General features: G+C 42.9%; 2 protein-coding genes across 2 annotated transcripts in view; one reads left to right on the top strand and one right to left on the bottom strand.

The window, feature by feature from the left end:
* The window catches only part of tle5 (TLE family member 5, transcriptional modulator), a 125665-nt gene that overhangs the window by 35769 nt on the left and 71783 nt on the right, over window positions 1-18113 (top strand). The window lies entirely within an intron of this gene.
* LOC140311976 (guanine nucleotide-binding protein subunit alpha-14-like) lies at window positions 3881-17065 on the bottom strand. Its single transcript, XM_072389598.1, has 8 exons — window positions 16800-17065; window positions 16318-16490; window positions 12591-12775; window positions 12180-12334; window positions 10145-10273; window positions 9003-9132; window positions 7449-7602; window positions 3881-5136 (listed from the first exon to the last, which is right to left on the bottom strand). The coding sequence occupies exons 2-8, from the start codon at window positions 16466-16468 to the stop codon at window positions 4931-4933; spliced, it is 1110 nt and encodes a 369-aa protein (XP_072245699.1). The 5' UTR covers window positions 16469-16490; window positions 16800-17065; the 3' UTR covers window positions 3881-4930.

An 18113-nucleotide genomic window follows, 5' to 3' on the forward strand; every position in this document is an offset into this window, starting at 1 on the left:
TGTGTGCATAGAGTAAATAATAGTAGAAAATATATATTTTTTAAAAGTAGCAAAGAGAACCTCATAAACCTGTCGTGTAATCTTTCATTTCACACTAAAAAGGTCTTGTTCACAGTGTTCAGAGCAACACTCCTTGGTCTAGCTCTGGTAGTTTTTCCACTGATGGACAGTATTCAGACCCCTCCTATCACCCCATGTCGAGCAATGTGTTTGAAACAGAACACTGTGAGAGACGTCGGCTACAAAGGGCCAGCTGCCGCTGCGACTGCTGGAGCTGTTTAGGGAAACTGAGCGGTGATTCATGCTGGCAAATTGATTCATTTCTTGTGCTGATAAGCACCTTTTCCCTTTGTACCCTTAATGCTGCAATGCCTTTGAAAAGAGCTGCTGAAAAACACGTCTGTCTTGCCACGGAGAAAAAGAGCAGGTTGGGTACAACATCAATATCTTGCAATATGCAGTGGAGTGATACAGGTCAACATCACAAACTCCAGCTTCAACGTGAAGCCTCCATGAATGTGATCAACTTAATTTTGCTGCAGGGCTTTGCACTGGCTTTTGTGTTCTGCAGGTGTTCGCATCACTGTAATTAGCCGTATGTGCTAATCTAGACATGCTGCTGTTGTGGTTGGAGAAACTGTTGGCCTACCTGGATATATGCACCGTGTATGGGTTTGAGAAGTGCACAGAGCACGTGGCTTTGTGGAGCACTGGCGGTGATTGGAAAGCTTTGATTGATTCTAATCAGTACGTGACAGCAACAGAACAGGCAGCGAAAGGTTTCAAAATGTCCAATGACTTCCCAGCGCTGCACACCACAACTCTGCTTTTACTATGTAGATCACCTGTCACTGACGCTGCTTCTCACCCATCACTCAGCACCCCTGGCAGCTGAGATGAGTGACTGTGGTGTCTTTGGGCCTTGATGAGCACAGCAGTGATGCTATCTCAACAGACTTGTATGCATATATCATCTGAGGTTTACAAAAACCAATCCCTCATTATATGCAAAGGGTAGCATGGCCACGCACTTCACTTGATAAATCCTCCCGTCTCAGCAAAGCCCGTTTTTGAGAGCCTTTGCATACAAAACCCCAAAGAAATCAATAACTTTAAAATGTCAGACATGGAAAATTAGTTCTGTCCCAAGCTGGAGTTCATTTTGTGAGATTATGGCAGCTTCGTTATTTTCTAGATTAAATCAGATAAAGATTGTAAAACCAAAGAGGCAAAATCAGATAGAAAGCCCATATAAGAGCAGAGGGATCATTAGATTCAACATCTGTATTTTGCTTGCCAGAATCTATTCAAGTCACACATTCTGGGAACTTCCGACTAGAGTATGTCTCCCATTTGGCAAAAGAAGGAACTGATGTAACTAACTTAAGTGCTTAAACGTGTTGCTTAATCTAATAAAACTTATATAACAACCTGCTATATGCGGCATGAAGAAATCCAATTTGGCATGTTCTTTGGATACACTATTGGCTAGATGTGGGCTAATAATCGAGAAATGATGTGTGAACTATTGAAAGTATGGATAAAGGGAGCTCCATGTTCTTTGCTACCATTGTGCAAGAGTCACACAGCACTTCCTTGTCTTTTCAGTGTTACAGTCCATGCAGCACTTTTTCTTTAGTTTTCATGGCGGGCTGGGATGGTGTTCGCTGACCTTGTGATGACATATTATTCAAATTTTTTATTTTTCTTGTGTGTGTGTGTCTGAATATATTTACAATTAACACTCAAAATATAATTTGGGAGACTAACGGGACATTTAATTAGAAACATTATTGCAAAATCAACACTTGAATTGACTGGGAAATGATTAAAAACCTGTGACCAATAAAACTCCTGCTGGGAAAGGATATGGCGAGGCGCTCTGCTTTGCTCGAGTCGTGTCACTTTCCGTTTATGTTTTGTAACCAAAACCCAGTTGTTGTTTTTTTCTTTTTAATAAACGGCTACATAACAGTAATGCAGTGCGTCAGACAGTGAGATGGACGCACAGTTCTACTAACAACAGGTTGAAATGTGACAAAAAGACTTCCCACTGCTACTCCTGACAAGAGGCAGGTGATTTCTTCTCAGGCAAAATTGGGAAGTTTTCAAAAGCCGTGTCACGATAGAGTATTAAAAACCCACGCAAATCTGTTTTTCTTTGAGTGAACACACACACACAAAGATGCTCAGACAGATAGACGCAGATGTACCGAATCACATGAACAGATGCACATACACGTCAAACCAGGCACAAACTTCAGAATATCTGGATGACAGTCGCCGGGGCCAGAATGACAGTCTCACGCTCCCCGTCACGTACTTTCCGCCACTTCCAGCCACAGTGTGCACGTGTCCCTTGTGTCTATGTTTTGTCACAGCAGAATGTCACAGGGCTGTGCTTTGCGATGCGTCCTTTTGTGTCTTTGTCATGTACATACTGTATGTGCCGTCTGGTGTGTTGTCAGACGAGGGAAAGTGAGCGACTCTTGTTCAGAGAAACGATTTGTCATCCACTGATGAGGAAACACTCTGCTTCTTCCAGCTGAATGGAGGGATAAGACAACCTTATTCCCAAAACTGTCAAATCTGGATTTTCAGACTGACAGAGAGCACATTTTCTATGGAAATGAGTGCTATACATATTTGTCAATCCTATGCAAATCCTACAGTGTTTTATTAGCAAACTTTAGGAAACAGCGAGTCTGTGATTGCCACCTGTAAGGCCTCATTTATCTCGGTGACTCAGCCTCACTGAGACAAAACATCATGCAGGCAGATGGAGACTCTTTACCTGGAAAACAAACAAACGCAAGCGGACGAATGTATGTTCAAAGTTTGTTTTTAATATCAACCAGAAAGAAACCGTCTCTTCCCTCTTCCTCCACCAAAGTCTACACAAAATAATTGACTGTCACCAAATGAGAAGTTTCCCAATGCTGACAAAGTAGCTCGCTGGCGAGCACTCTGGTCAGTTCGTGTGCGTTTTAGTCAACATCGTTACAAAATTCTGTAGTTTAAAATGAATGAGTAGTCGGCATAAGTGAATGTACAAAAAAACCTACACATTTGTAATTGAAGGCATCTTTAACAATCAAAACCAGAACACAAGACACACCAGATGTGTTATCCATCAAATGGATAACACATCTGAATGCTCGGTGTGGAGACACAACGGCAGCTGAAACCAGCAGCATGAGCTCATCTTAGCCTCACATCCAGGTTAACTTCATGAATATCAATGCCATTTTCCACTCGGTACACTCCACTGAATGACACACACAGGGGTGGAGCTTCTTTCCTCCTCCAGCCATTGAGGCTGAGTTCTCACGTTATCGTTATTCTTAACCTTTACTCAGCGGAGACTCAACAACCCTCTTTGATAGGACAAACCTTAGAGGCCTCGTCACTATCTAAGATTGTGCTCAGATTCATGGCATTGATTCTAAAAAATAACGGTAAAAATTGTGTATTGAGGCGCTGCTGCAGCTGTTTCTGCTGTGTGTGAACTGAGTGTTGAAAAGTACAAACAATGAGCACTTGCATTTCGGAGACACTGATACATTTCCAGGTGTTGATTTTTACGTCTTGGATTCCTCTGGCACTATTCTTCAGATTTAGAAAGCTCTTATTGATCATGTGGTGGTCCCTCTTACAGCTCCTCAGACTGTCTTCAGCATGCTGGTTAAACTCGTGTCTCCTGCCAATGACCCAACTCCACTCCATTTGGCAAAGATTGATGAGTGATAATCAGGTTTCACACCCTCTTCTTGATCTTCACTCAAAATGTCAATTACTGATTCAAAACAAGCCAAAAGATGTTCAGACGGAATGGAAAGTTGAAGCTATTTAATCATATAGGTATAGAAATGAGGAAAAAAAACTAGCATCAGATGTCCTCTTAAAGTACTTAAACCAGCTTTAGCTGCTATTTTTGACACATGGGGGCAGCAGAAAAAGCTCTGAGCACCATATTGAGGCAAATAGTTGTCTATAGAAGAAGAGAATATAAATCAGTGCCCCCAACCGATGGGCCTCCAAATCCAGCATCTCTATCAGCCCTATTAAGACGTGTCCGTGTAGTGTTTTTCTCTGGCAGGGTGCTGAGGAACGCTTCGTCTCACGTGAGGGCTTACAGCACCGTGCGTATGGTGATAAGCACTCACCAATTACATTCAGTGTTCAATTGATCCACTCCAACAAATGGCTTTATAAATAGGTTGCTGTGATCATTTCTCTCCATCGTAGGATGGATTTTGGCACACCGAGAAGAGTGCCTTTGAAAGACTCTCAAGATTCAGCATGATAAAGACTTCAGGAATCATATACGGCTCCTTTTGCTAACTACCTGTGTTTACAGTTTGTGTTTAAGTGTGTGTGAGCTTCTAATATATTTGACTGTAACCGGTGGACACGCCTCAAGCTTTTAATATGTGCACGACAGCCGCGGCGCACCCATGCGTGGCCCCATCTTCACTTCAAGTCATTACGCCGTTAATGGCAACACAGCACTTCACAGCATCTCTGCTCCTGCTTCAATCATGGATCAGTTCACACACTGCGTGACCCAAACACTTCCTCATCTAGAAAAAAGGAAAAATGTCAGGAAAGAGCTGAGAAACATGACTGTAATTGCAGTTCCTTGTCTCCTACATTCCCCCTTTTCTACTTCAGAGTTAGAGAGTGGAAGAGTGCTCGTGATGAAGGTGAGAGAAAATACCCTCCATCTCTACCTGCTTCTTAATTAACGCCTAATGAAGCTGGAGAGGAGGAGGACGAGGAAGAGGGGGTAACGCTCCAGATTTTAGAAGGAGGTGGGAAAGTAAAGCACTTCATTTTGGACTTCAGAGTTTTTACTCATACAAGGAAATTGTCCTGATAGAGATGGAGGCCATCCCTTTCCTGCTGGTTTTCCCCACTCAGTAAACGCTCAGATGACTCCGTAATCTCTGAGAGACTTGAGCAGCACCGTGTCCTTGACATCGCTGAAGACCTTGCGGATGTTGTTGGTGTCCGTGGCGCAGGTGAAGTGTGGGTACAGGGTCTTCCACTCGTTCCTGCTGTCATGGTTGATGGCTCGCTGCTCGTACATCTTAAGGATGAAGTTCTTGGCAGCTTCGGGCTCTTGCCTCTTACCTGTAAGGTGATCACAAGAGATGAATTCGGGTTGAACAAGGAAAAAATATGAAGAAAAAAAAAAAGAAAATGAGATATTTAAATGAAGCAGTGCTCCCTGAAGATCTGTCACACTTGATGACAACCTCTGTTAAGACCATACGGTGCAGTGTTGTTCAAGAGGTACTAAAAAGGAAAAGGTGGAAGAACGCGTTGAAACTAACTCTGTAAACTGCTCACTGACACGATTGGTTATGATTGGATACCTTAAAGAGGTAGAATACCTGAGAAGTAAAGATGGAGAGAAGCTCAGTGACATGCAGAAAACTCTTGACTATGAATTGTTGAGCCGTTTCAGAATAATTGTAATAATTGTTAAGACTTTGCATATCTTAAAATCCACAGCACACAATCATCAAAAGATCACGTGCAAAGGACAAGGCTGAAAAATCAATACTGGACCCTCATGATCTTCAGGCAGCACGGCATTAAAAATAGACTCGATTCTGTCATGGAAATGACTGCATGGACTTTGGAACACTTCCAGAAATCACCATCTGCGAACACTGTTCACCGTGTCATCCACAAATGCTCTGTTATGCAAAGAACCCATGTGTGAACATGGTCCAGGACCACTGCTGACTTTTCTGAACCAAAGCTCACTTAAAAGGGACTGTAGCACAGGAGAAATCATGCATACCGTGTCCTCCAGCCTGAAGAGGAGATGAACCATCTCATTGTCAGCACTTCGTTCAAAAGCCTGCATCTCTGATGGTGTGGGGGATTAGTACCTAAACTTCCACATCTGGAAAGGCACCATTAATACTGAAGGGTATATAACAGGTTTTCCCATCCAAACGACATCTTTTTCAGATAAGGCCTTGCATATTTCAGCAAGACAATGCTAAACCACACACTGAATCTGTTCGGGTGCTCGATCCCTCACCTGCTGGAAATATTTGGAGCATCATGAAACAACCCAGAATTGTTGAGCAGCTACAAATCTATATCAGACATTCCTTTCCCAAAGGTCCGATAGCTGGTCCCCTTAGTCCCCACATGTTTAATGTTTAATGCTAAAAGAAGAGGGGATGCCACACAGCAGTAAACATGGCCCCATCCCAACTTTCTGTGGCGTGTTGCTGCCATCAAATTAAAGATGAACTAATACTCTTCATTAAATAGTAAAACTGTTTGGAACTGGGGCTGTACAGCATATATACCGTATATGAATATCAGGGAAACGCTGAAAGGAGGGACTGGAATTATTTCTTGATGATGATAGAATTGCTTGAAATTATTTCAGACCTATTTCAGTTCAGTTTTTTCACCCATGAAAAACAGCATGAAGCACCAGAGCTACTTAACAATCGCTGCAGTAATAAGGGCCACACAGGAACACAGCAGCATCACCAGCAAACAGCAGCCAGCGGTGGGAGCTGCTCAGAGTTGTCATTAAGGTTAAATTGACATCAAGGAGCTTGGCCCTGTATGAGTCATTATTGCACCCAGCTAATGCTAGCGGTAAAACACAGTGGATGGAGCGCAAATACACACAAGTTTGCACATTTTCGTTTCCGGCCACTAAACAACCGCCTCCCTCAACAAACAGACACACACCACACAGACGTGTGCCTGGGGTTATTGGGGTGGGGGTGCAGGGCTTGCAGGAAGCAAAGTATCTGTCTGTAGTTGCCACGGGTAACAGAGGGAGAGAGCGTGTGGCGGTGATGGAGATGTGGGGAGTGCAGGGCGACACTCAACAGACTTTCACACCAACAGAGCTAAAGGCTGCAGTCTCATCGTTAAGCACTGACAGCACCTGAAGGGACTTGTTTATAACTGAGGAGGGAGGAGAAAGAAAGGAAGGAAGAGAGGGAAAAAGTCAGAAAGAAGGAAAGAAAGCTCGGTTTTTTGCAAATAATTCTTTGGAAATATACATCACCTCTTCCACTGAGTGAGAGCTACAAGCTCCTAGTAAACTATCAGGAGCAAAACAAAACCACAACCCTTGTATCTCGGGGGTGATTCTGTCCACTCTGGGATGAGACTAAACATCTGCCAACAATCAGCCTCCACTGTGCTGGCTGATGGCAGCGAAATCGATTAACTGCGTCCGGCCTCCAGTACTGTTCTTACAACATCCTCGAAGACACACACTCACGAGCTGTGATTTACGCAGGCATGCACAAAGTTTACAGGGTGTTACAAAGTTGGAAAATAGATCTTTGTTCCATAAAATACTAAACAAGAGACTTTGGACCAACAAGCCATAAATCTTCTATTTACAACTAAAGCAGAAAATGTCCAACATCTCTTCAAGATCAGCTTACCCGTGAAGCTGGGGAAGTATCTCTTCAGGTCTGAGGTTTGGATCTTATCAGTAAGGATGTCAGTCTTGTTGAGGAAGAGGATGATGGAGGTGTGGCGGAACCATGGAGAATGGATGGTGGTGGAGAACAGTGCCAGACTCTCCTCCATGCGGTTCTGAGGAAGAGACAGCGACAGATATTTTTTACCTGGAGGCGGCGGGCACTCGGTCCTTAAGCACAACAGAGAGGAATTTTCTTAGAGATAAAAGCATTACACCAGCATGTGGGAGATAATTTTTCGCTTGGAGACAGAAAACATGAGTTTTAATGGATATTTCTTGTATTTTAACAGGTGTTTTGGTCAACTGAGGATGAAGCAGGACGAAACGGCCCTTTCAAGAGAGGACAGAAGAGGATTATGGGGCCTCTGGAGCGCACAGACCGCCGTGGAGGTTAATGAATGTGGTGGCGGACCAAAAAGTGTCTGGGAGAGATAAACGGCTTAGTGACAGGATATGAGGGAAGAAGAGGCAGCCAGGGTCTGAGAGCAGAGAGAGAGAGAAGAGAGAAGATGCCTGGTGCAAGAGTGAGACCTGCTGGTCGAACAATGAAATTACTGAAGAGTGTTTCATGTTAAACAGAGAGAAGGCTAGAGAACGGATAGACTTATGAAACCTTACAGTTGTGCTGCTGTAGTAAACTGTAATGGCTTTAGCTATTCATTTGACGCTATTATTTAGCTTTGAAAGCATCATATTGCTTCATAAAACACAATTCGATGGCCCTGTGAAATATGTAAGCAAAACGGCCGATGAAAACCCTGATATAAAAACACTATAGCATAGTTCTGTAGACCGGTTCTTTTCTTTTCTTTCCCCGACGCTCACTGACTCTGCAGACTTCGAGACCTCTGGATCCTTCCTTACCCTCCCAGTTCACTTCATGAATTTGACAAAAAGTGACTTCAGATCACAAGGCCTTCAAAACTGGTTGAGGCTTGGAAATGATTAAAAAAAAAAAACTGCATAAGAATTTGAAGTAGAGCTTTAGGATTCTGCACGGTGCTGTGAATTAAGATGGGAATTCACCCTCGTGAACTCCGAGAGTTCAGAAGCTCAAACAGGGAAAATAACTGAAATGCCAAAGGCTTTAACCTCATCCTGCTGATTTTAACAGGCTTCTTCCCTTCAGGTGAGTATACTGTGCAAATTCATATTAAAACACCCAATTATTCCAAGACTGGCTGACTCACTTGAACTTGAAGATAAGTCTTCAAAGGAGAAGTTGTAGTAACAAGAAATAAAGTTTCTAAGACGGTGGCCGAAAAATACAACATGTCCGAATTTCTACTTCTGCATGAAGAATAAATAAAGCACAAACAATTAAAATGGCTAATTCTGTGAATGTAGAAGTAAAAATAATCCAAATCTGCACTGCATACTGACACAAAAGTACGTTTCTCTAACAGCATTGGCTGCACTGAAGCACACGGGTGGGAAATAAACTCAAGTCGCTGTTGTTCCTGTTGGTTTGTTTACTTTCTGGAGCAGTTTGTGATAGTACAAGTTCTCTTACTATGGTCTCCCTCTCCTCAAGAACCTGGTCGTACTCGCTGAGGGAGGCCAGGAAGATGAGGGAAGTGACGTTTTCAAAGCAGTGGATCCATTTCCGACGCTCTGACTTCTGACCGCCCACATCCACAATCCTGCCAGAGGGAAGAAGATGGAGGTAAGAGTAAAAAGTGTGTATCCCTCAAGCTAAAGGGCTAAAGGACAGAGTACCGGGATTAAAGAGTATCTCAGCTTTTCACGCTTGTTTACACACACTTTGTTTTGCTCAGGGGGAACTGATTAATTGTTGGTTTTCTTCAGTCATTTGTGATGGCTTTTTCTTGTGAACCAGTGCCATATAAATATGAATATGCATACACTTACGTGCAGTGACACAATTTCTGTTTTATACTTGACATCGGGCTCAAATGGAAGTCTGAGGTAAAACACAAACTTTAAGCTTGTTCACATCCACAAATATTAGCAAGTAATAAACATCTGAGTTGTAGGCAAAGGTTCGAACTTTTGATTGTGAACAATATTAGGATGTATTGCCCTTCCTTTGGACCTAAGGGAGCTTAGCAAGGTGTGCGTATTAATGACATCAGTCATTTCTGAAACCCAATATGCTCAAATACCAGAGCCAGAAACAACAAGACGTTTGGTGTTGTCCCAGCTCAGCTTTCATGTAGCTGCTAATAGTCCAAAAAGTGAGGTGGGTGAAGATGTACCTCACATGAACAACGTGTTGCTCTTCTAAGGTGACACACTTGGTTAACACTTCACTTTTCTCCAAAACTCAGTGAATCCTAAAATATTTCAGGGATGCTCAGGACCGGACTAGAAACAACTGTTTGCCATCATTTTGCCATTAAAGAGTTTAAATCCTCAGCTGGGACTGCTTTAAGAGCAGGTGTCATATGATTTGGAAACACAGAGTGCCTTATGAGCGAGCTTTGGATCAAAACAAAACACACAAAGTGACACCTCGCTTCCCAGCAAGAGCTCTGCACAGAGGCAGCCAGAAATCTGATGCGATTGCGTCCATACAGACATGAGCAGACAAAGCCGCTGTCGGAGTCAGCGGTGTTTTTTTTCACAGTGCAGTGAATAGTGTCGGTATTGGATTTGTCCCTGTGAGACGGTGGTAATGTGAGGATTGGCCACCTTAGCGTGATGCTCTTGATGTTGAAGGAATAGTCGTGGATGCCTGTGGTTGGGAATCGAACACGCAGCACGTCCTGTTCTGTGGGGATGTAGTCCTGGGCTGAGATACGGTCCAGGTGACTCATGTAGCTGAAGGTGAGAAGAAAAGAAAAAAAAGGATTACTAGAAAGCCTGACTCAGAGACCTCTAGTAAAACATATGGCCTCTGTTTACTTTGCATCAAGCCATGACCATATAAAACAAACTGAAGGAACACAAGACACAGTGATGAGAGAAAAGCTATGATTAAAAATACAAGAAAGGTGTGGAGAGAGTCCACATGAGCCTGTGTGCAGACGACCGCTTTATGACATGTGTTGATACAAGCTGTCATTAGCTAATGTTGACCGCCTGTCCCTTATCATGCACATACTGCTTGGATTGAGCTGACGGGTAAACACAGGACAGAACGGCAATAGGAAAGAGAGACAACACTGGCAGGGTGATCACAGGCTTTGCACTGATAGCTGAGATACTTTTAGCGTCAGGCTCATTCCTACCATGCACTACACGATGATTGAAAACAGCCACTCTACACTATTTCAAAAACATTGGTCGTCTCACAACACACTAAGCTGTTTGATTGAAGGAATCCTCGAACACCTATTGGCCCCTTTAGTGTTTGAAACAAGCTATCAAAATAAGTACCGGAATACATACTTATTCGGTAAAAAAAACCAAGTTCACGAAGGTGAAACAAAGGCCAAAATGCATAAACGCATTAACGACAAAGATGATACAGCTGACATCACTCTGAAAAATATTCAAAAGTATCAGAGAGCTCATCTCATAAAAAAAAAGGGAAAACAACTAATTACTTACTAATAACAACTGGATCTGTTCATAATTAATCTGTTAATTATAATAACTAATCTGACTCTTCGGCTCATAAAATGTCAAAATCAGAATGATGTTTACCCAGAGTGCAAATATTAAAATCAATACCAAATAAGTTTTGTTCAACTATAGTCTAACTATAACAAGTCAGTTTTCATGTGAAAAAGTTATTTTTTTCACATGAAAAGCCAGTAGACATGATAGAAGAAGCACAGGTTAACCCTAAAAATAAACTGTGCACTTGTGAGTGTTTGTACAAAGCTCTGCAATATGTTCCCTCTCGTGTTTTCTTGCGATAAATTAGCTGATGCTGAAGCTATGTTCCTTCCTTTATTGCTGAAATTCAGCTGGTGTCTTCTGGCCTCGATTTAATTTGTCCTGCCACCACCATCAAATAGTAATGTTTCATTCATTTGTGGGGTTCAGAAAGAGTTGAATTCTATTGTCATGTTCTGTCTGAAATGCTTGTTTCCTTCATATCTTCCCTTCTGTAAGGTCAAGTTAGCTATGACCGGACATCTGAACCGGTGAAAACCCATGGAACACATGGCCCTGTGAGAGCATATTTAAATGCACACATCTTAACCAGAACCAAACCCAGAACAAGTTAGTGAATGCCACATACAAATGAGCTAACCCCGAGCTAAAGTTAAAAGCTAAATCTGAGCTGAAAAGTTGGGCTGATTTCTTTTTTTGTTGAGCTACACAACAGGTAGCTGCCAGGTTTCATGGTTGTTAAATAGTGCAATATCTTCTTATGCAAAATGTCGGGTAGTTGTTGCCTCTAGATTCAGTTTTTCAGCTTCTCTTTGACCGTTGGCTCTTGTTTCAGCAACCATCAATAAGCTGGAAAAAAAAAGGTTTATCACACTTAAAATAAATGTCAGTTTGGTGAGTATCTGAATGGACAGACACTGTCTAAATATCTGTCTCCTGTTGTATCCTTAAAATAAATATACAGCTGTTTATAATTCATGTTTTCGTGTTTAAAGTGTGTCTTTTTACACACACTGATATACATACACACCTTTGTAGAAGTATTATGATATTGTCATCAGGTTCCATTATGAGACCCCCCCACACACACACACTCCTCTAATTCCCTGTTTGAACACAGGGTGTGGCGCAGTTTTGTCGTCAGCACAGCACAGCTACTCACTACTCAGTGGAGTCCAGGAGCTGGTACTCGCAGCGGCGGCTGTAACAGATCCGTATTCCCGAGTCGGCCCAGAGGCGGCGGATTGCGTCGACATATACCCGCTCCATCTGGGCGACCTGCACTGCGTCTACATTCTGCAGCCAGTTGGCATACATCTGAAGGGAAGACAATGTGACAGAGTCTGGGTGATGCTACGAGATATTTTTAGACCATAACACACCGTGTGAGTGTTTCTGCGTGATTGTATTTAATGACCCTTCCTTAATGTGGGCATATCCCATGAATCTGATGAGTGCACGTGGCCTGATGCCTGTGTTCGCACCTTAGTTTATGAGTGAGAATTCGTGTATGACTGAGTCCATCCATGTGAGCTTATGCTAGTGCAGGTTTCTGTGAGATATTTGAGTCTACCTCATTCTCAGGGTTGGCATAGGGGATCCTGAGTGTGGTCATGGCTCCTGTCATCGCTTTGATGGCAGTGAAGATGTTCTGGAAGATACATTTGGAGAATGTCTTCCTCTCCTCTTCTGAGAAGCCTCGCCCATGAATGATCCTCATCTGCCGGATAAAAGTGGTTTTCCCACTTTCCCCAGTTCCTGAGGAGACAAAAAGGAGATACTAACTGACAAAAATATGACAGAAACTACCATTTATTCATGCTGGCAGCAGATCGAGTTAGGTGATCCAGATAAGAAGTTTTTATATGGAAAAATATGGAAGGAGACTCAAGCAAACTGCGATTACAAAAGTCCTAATGTGGATATTACGACACTTCATCTTTTTTTTTTAAATATCTGCTTGTTTTTTAACAACACCAGTAAAACATGAAAGAGTCCCTAAAAGAATGTAAATGAAATAATAATAATTAGCGTTTGAATTTGAATTGAGGAGATCAACGGCAGACTGCATGGTGGTTAGCACCGTCAGCTCATAGCAACAACGTTCCCAGTTCCAATGTCAGCATGTGCAGGTTCCCTCCGTCCATGCGTGCTATTCAGGGTTGTTTGTCTCTATGCTGGCCCTGTGATGGAAGGTCATTTCAATCTTAAATGAGATTGAGTCCAGAAGAGAGCAGAAACTATGTTCACTGAAAACCCATCCATCCATACTTATCTGAGGTCGGGTCACAGAGTCCAGCAGCAAAACATAGACATCACTCCCTCCTGCGACACTCCAGCTCCTCCTGGGGGATCCCGAGACATTCCCAGACCAAAGCAGATATATTCTCCCTATTGGCAAGTTCTGGGTCTGCCCAGGGGCCGCTCAGACGCCTGAACGCCCTCAACCAACTCCCTTTCGAGTAGAAGCTCTACTCCAAGCCCCCTCCGGATGTGTGAGCTCCTCAGCCTATCTCTCAGGCTGAGCCCAGGCGCCCTTCAAAGGAGACTAATTTTCAGCCTCTTGTATCCGCAATCTCATTCTTACGGTCACTACCCACATCTTGTGATCGTAGGAAAGGTTGGAACCTCGATGGACCAGTAAATGGAAAGCGTCACCTTTTTATCTCAGCTCCCACATAACCAAAACGGATCGGCGCAGCGTCTTCATTACTGCTGACAAAGACCCAATCCTTCTGTCCAAGTCTCACATCATCCCGCCATCATTTAGATACCTAAAGGACTTGTGTCTGACCCGGAGGAAACACTGGAAACATTTCTCCAGTTGAGAGCCAAGGCAGACTTGGAGGGACTGACAATGCATCGAGTAGCTTAAGAGTCACATAATTTATCAGTATTACCTTGCATTAGATTATCTAACATTGCTGGATAGCCTGTCCTGCTGTCTCCAAATAACCTTAAACACTCTTGAACTAAAACAGATTTAAAATCAAAGATAGTCCTCTTCTGTTACAAAGAAATCAGTGCGATGTAGAGCACACTGAGCTCAGCGTGTATGTGTAAGAAGGAGCTGATCCTAAACGATAAATCATATAAATATGTTTCCAAATGAGCTGATTGATTCGTTTTTTTGGGGCACTAGTCAGCAGAGAATAATTTCACTGCTACTTCTGGGGTTAAATGGATGGAAAGCCCTTAAAGCCGAGCCACTAAACCACAACAGAACAACAAGGTGACCGACAGATGCTGCTCAACTTATTTTTGGACGCAGATAGTCGAGCCAGCGGGAAGATTCTCACAAGTTAAATCCGTACATCACTACAGTCCGCTGTATTTACGGCACACTCTGTTGGCTGCACGCTCATACTCCCTTCCACTCAATTCAATTTTATTCACATGATGCCAATTCGCAACGGGTAGTTTCTGTAAGGCACTTAAAAGGAAACCAACAATGCAACAACTCTCTCCGAGCAACCACGTGGCAACAGAGGCGAGAGCAATGGCAAGTTTTGCTTGTGCGTTGTCCAAAATAAAATCACAGAGAGGACGGACAGCAATGGGGCACCACCTCGAGTCAGAGCTTAACCGATCAGATGGCTCTATATAATCCACTCAGTTGTAGACACAGACGCTTTGCTGTAATTTCCCAACAACGCTTTCCAAGAAGGTCATATGACTCATGGATGAGGCTGAGCAGATGAAATGCTAACGATGTTTGGCAGCCCTGTTCCTGTACACAAACATTTCTGCTCCGTCATTTCACTCGGTGATACAGGCAATAAGACGGGGCAATAATCCAATGATATCGCTGACTGGCTCTCCATATTATTTTAGGGTTTCCCCTAATCCTGATAAAGCTTGTCTTGCTGTCTGTTTGATTTGCTGATAACAAACTAGATTAAAAGCGAGGCGCTCGTTAAATCTGTGTCATTTATCAGATGAAACTGTGCCACTGATGTCTCTTTTTGCACTCGGGAGAATACATTTGGGTGTCTGAAGTCGCTTAAAAAAAAGTTGAGAAAAAACCGCAACCCTGTCACTTTGTTTTGAGCTGCCTGGGTTTGAAAATGTTAAAAATGTGACACATCGATATCATTCAGAGCCCTACAAATCTGCAGGGAATTCCTAAATCACATTACCAAGTCAGGGTAGAGACATCCAGCCTCCACACCTTCATCTCTGCAGGTATTTGAGAGTAAAATTGACAGCTGAGTTTGTGCCTTTCACAGACATTACCTTAAGACCACGGGACATTTCGTGAGCTTGTGAGAAAAAGAGCAGAATATATGTCTCTTTTCTCTGTTTTATTTCATGAAGCTGTGACAAAGATGACCTTTCATAACAATGTGCTTCAACAAACAACATTCTGCACATATCACAAAAGCCTGGCTCAAACTGGTCTGCCTGCAGTCCAGATCTGTCCCGGGCTAAAAACATTTGTCTCATTATGAAGGCGAAAAATACAACTAAGTGGGCTCTGAGCGGCTTTCAGAAGTGAGAATATGAAGGCATTTTGCTGATAAAATGAGTGTCGTTAGGAGAGGGGGGTTGATGCAACACAGTGGTAAACACGCCACTGTCCCGGAAAACAAATTAAAAACCAGTGTATTGGATAAAAAAGTAACATTTCCCAGTTTTAACAGTTCAAAAGTTGTCTTTGTATTACAGTATGTCCCAGTAAATAGCAGCGCACCTACTTTACGAGTCGTATTCATTCACTTTTTTCCATTTTTCTACTGACAAATGTGTGGTTCTGGAGCTCCTGTGTCCACGACTGCAGGTATGTTGATGAAGCTGCTTTAATCAACATCCTTTAACTGTCATTTGCTCAGTCCTTAACTAAATTATCTGTGAAAATCTCATGAAGCAGTAGTAAAAGCACTCTTCACCTTACCCAAAGACCATTGCAATGTCACCAAATGGACTGTATCCAGACATGAGTTTACTGAAATATACAAAGGAAACACATCATATGTAGATTCTGCTCTAACAACAATGCTTTAAAACCTACTTTAGTTCCTTTTTAAATATCTTCTGCTTGTAAGTTGGAAATGTCTGACTGCGTCAAAGGGACAACAAGTTGTTAAACAGGCCTTTGAAACAGGCTTTTCTTCACATAAACACACGATGACTCGTGCCTTACATAGTTTTATGTCACTTATATAGTGGCTACCAAAAAGGCCGAGCAACATTGCTGTTCGTATTCATATTTCAGGGTTATTATTTAAAGAAATCGAACTGGCTCTGAGTGTTTGTGGCCATCGCAGCGCGTGACCCAGCAGCTGTGCGCAGGTACTGACCCAGCAGAAGGATTTTTATCTCTCTTCTCTCCTTCTTCTTTTGCTGCATTAGGATCCTCTTGATCTCCTTGTCCACAGCGATGGTCTTCTTCTCCTCTTCGGACTGACAGCACACGCAGGTGCGGTGGCACCACTTCCAGCAGCCCGCCATGGACAGCGCGTCTGAAACCAAACTGTTGGTGGATAATCATTTGTGACGTGTCTGCCATAACAGAAAAATACACTCGTGAAGACACCCCTTTCACGTTCACTCTCTCCCCGCGTGGCTTTTATTGTCACCACCTTGAAATATTCAAGATGCTGCGCAGAAAATTACAGTCTTCACAAAGCGGCTCGTTCACTTAAAATGGAGCGGAACACGAGAAAGGTATAGAGCCAACTGTATTCTGTGTCTTTCTCTCTGTGTGAGTTATTTCCTATCAGACTAACAAGTTCGTTCAAGAGGAGCTTGGACTTTACATTTAGAAAATGTCGCTCCTTACCTCCAATCAGAGTCTCAAATTCCCTGACGGTACAGGTACGGGCTCCGGCTGCTGTTCGTGCTCCATTTCTCACTGCGTCCCCTGGCTTCTCCACCTGAGGCTACCGGCTACTGTCATTAGTCCCCACTGAAACGGAGTTTTAACACCTTTCTGCGGTTCACGGCAAGCAACCTGCCGCCTGGGAAACTCCACCGCGCTTCAGAGGAATGTGCTGCCTCCCTGGTCCGCTCAGCGCACTCTGTAACTGGAATGCGCTCAGAGTGACGCTGAGGAAAGAAAGCGGCAAACTACCGCGGCCGCGCCGGAAGTTTGCGCTCGGCGACAATGAAATAAGAGCATGAAAAGTTGCTCCCACCTCAAGAGTCCCCGCACAACACTGTCACTCCTCTTCCTTAAGCCTTAAAAAGCACAGTCTGTGTATTGAGCACGATTTCATACATGCAATGCACTGTGAAGCAACTCATTTGCTATATTTTTAAGAGTCTTTTCACTTTGTGCTATTTTTTTTATCTTGAAAAGTACAAAAAGTTGGGTAAGGGGTAAAAAAAACAATGAAAAACACCTCAGATTCTGCCTTCATGAAATCCACACTCCTTAAAGTAACTCTTTGCACCATAGTTCGTTGTGTTATTATTAGTGGATTTGTGTAAAAATGATCATCACTTGCTCATCTACAGCTGCTGCTGGGCTCCTAACTGGTACAAAAAAACGTGAGCACATTACTTCAGTTCTGGCATCACTTCACTGGCTTCCAGTTCGTTTTAGAGTTGATTTATAAATTCGTCTCTTTGTATTTAAATGTCTTCATGTCCACAGTATCTGTGTGATCTGCTTCAGCCGTACGCTCCTTCACGTTCACTCAGGTCAGCAGATCAGTTATTGTTACTGGTGCCTAAAACAAAGACAAAACCTCGAGGGGACCTGGCCCCAAAACAGCGGAATGAATTACCTTTGCACCATCAGGCAGGCTGACTCACATGATGTTTTTAAGTCCTCTCTTAAAACACGTTTTTTCAGTCTGAGGTGTTCTTTTACTGTGACTTTTTATCGTTTTGCTTTTAGTGTTTTACATTGTTTTATGTTATGTTTATGGCTTTTATGTTTCACTTGTTTTTTATGTATGTGTTCAGCACTTTGGCCAACTGTGTTGTTTTTAAAGCGCTATGTAGATAAAGTTGGATTGGATTGGATTACAACAAGGAGCTGATCAACAGCTATTTCCAGTTGCATAAACAACCCAACAGTAGTGATATCACAAATTATATGGGTGTTACATGCCGAAGACTTTGAGTCAATCCAGGAAATAGCATTAAT

The sequence above is a fragment of the Leuresthes tenuis genome, unplaced genomic scaffold (genome assembly GCF_036924035.1).
Source record: "Leuresthes tenuis unplaced genomic scaffold, fLeuTen1.0.hap1 SCAF_7, whole genome shotgun sequence".
Lineage (NCBI taxonomy): Eukaryota > Metazoa > Chordata > Actinopteri > Atheriniformes > Atherinopsidae > Leuresthes > Leuresthes tenuis.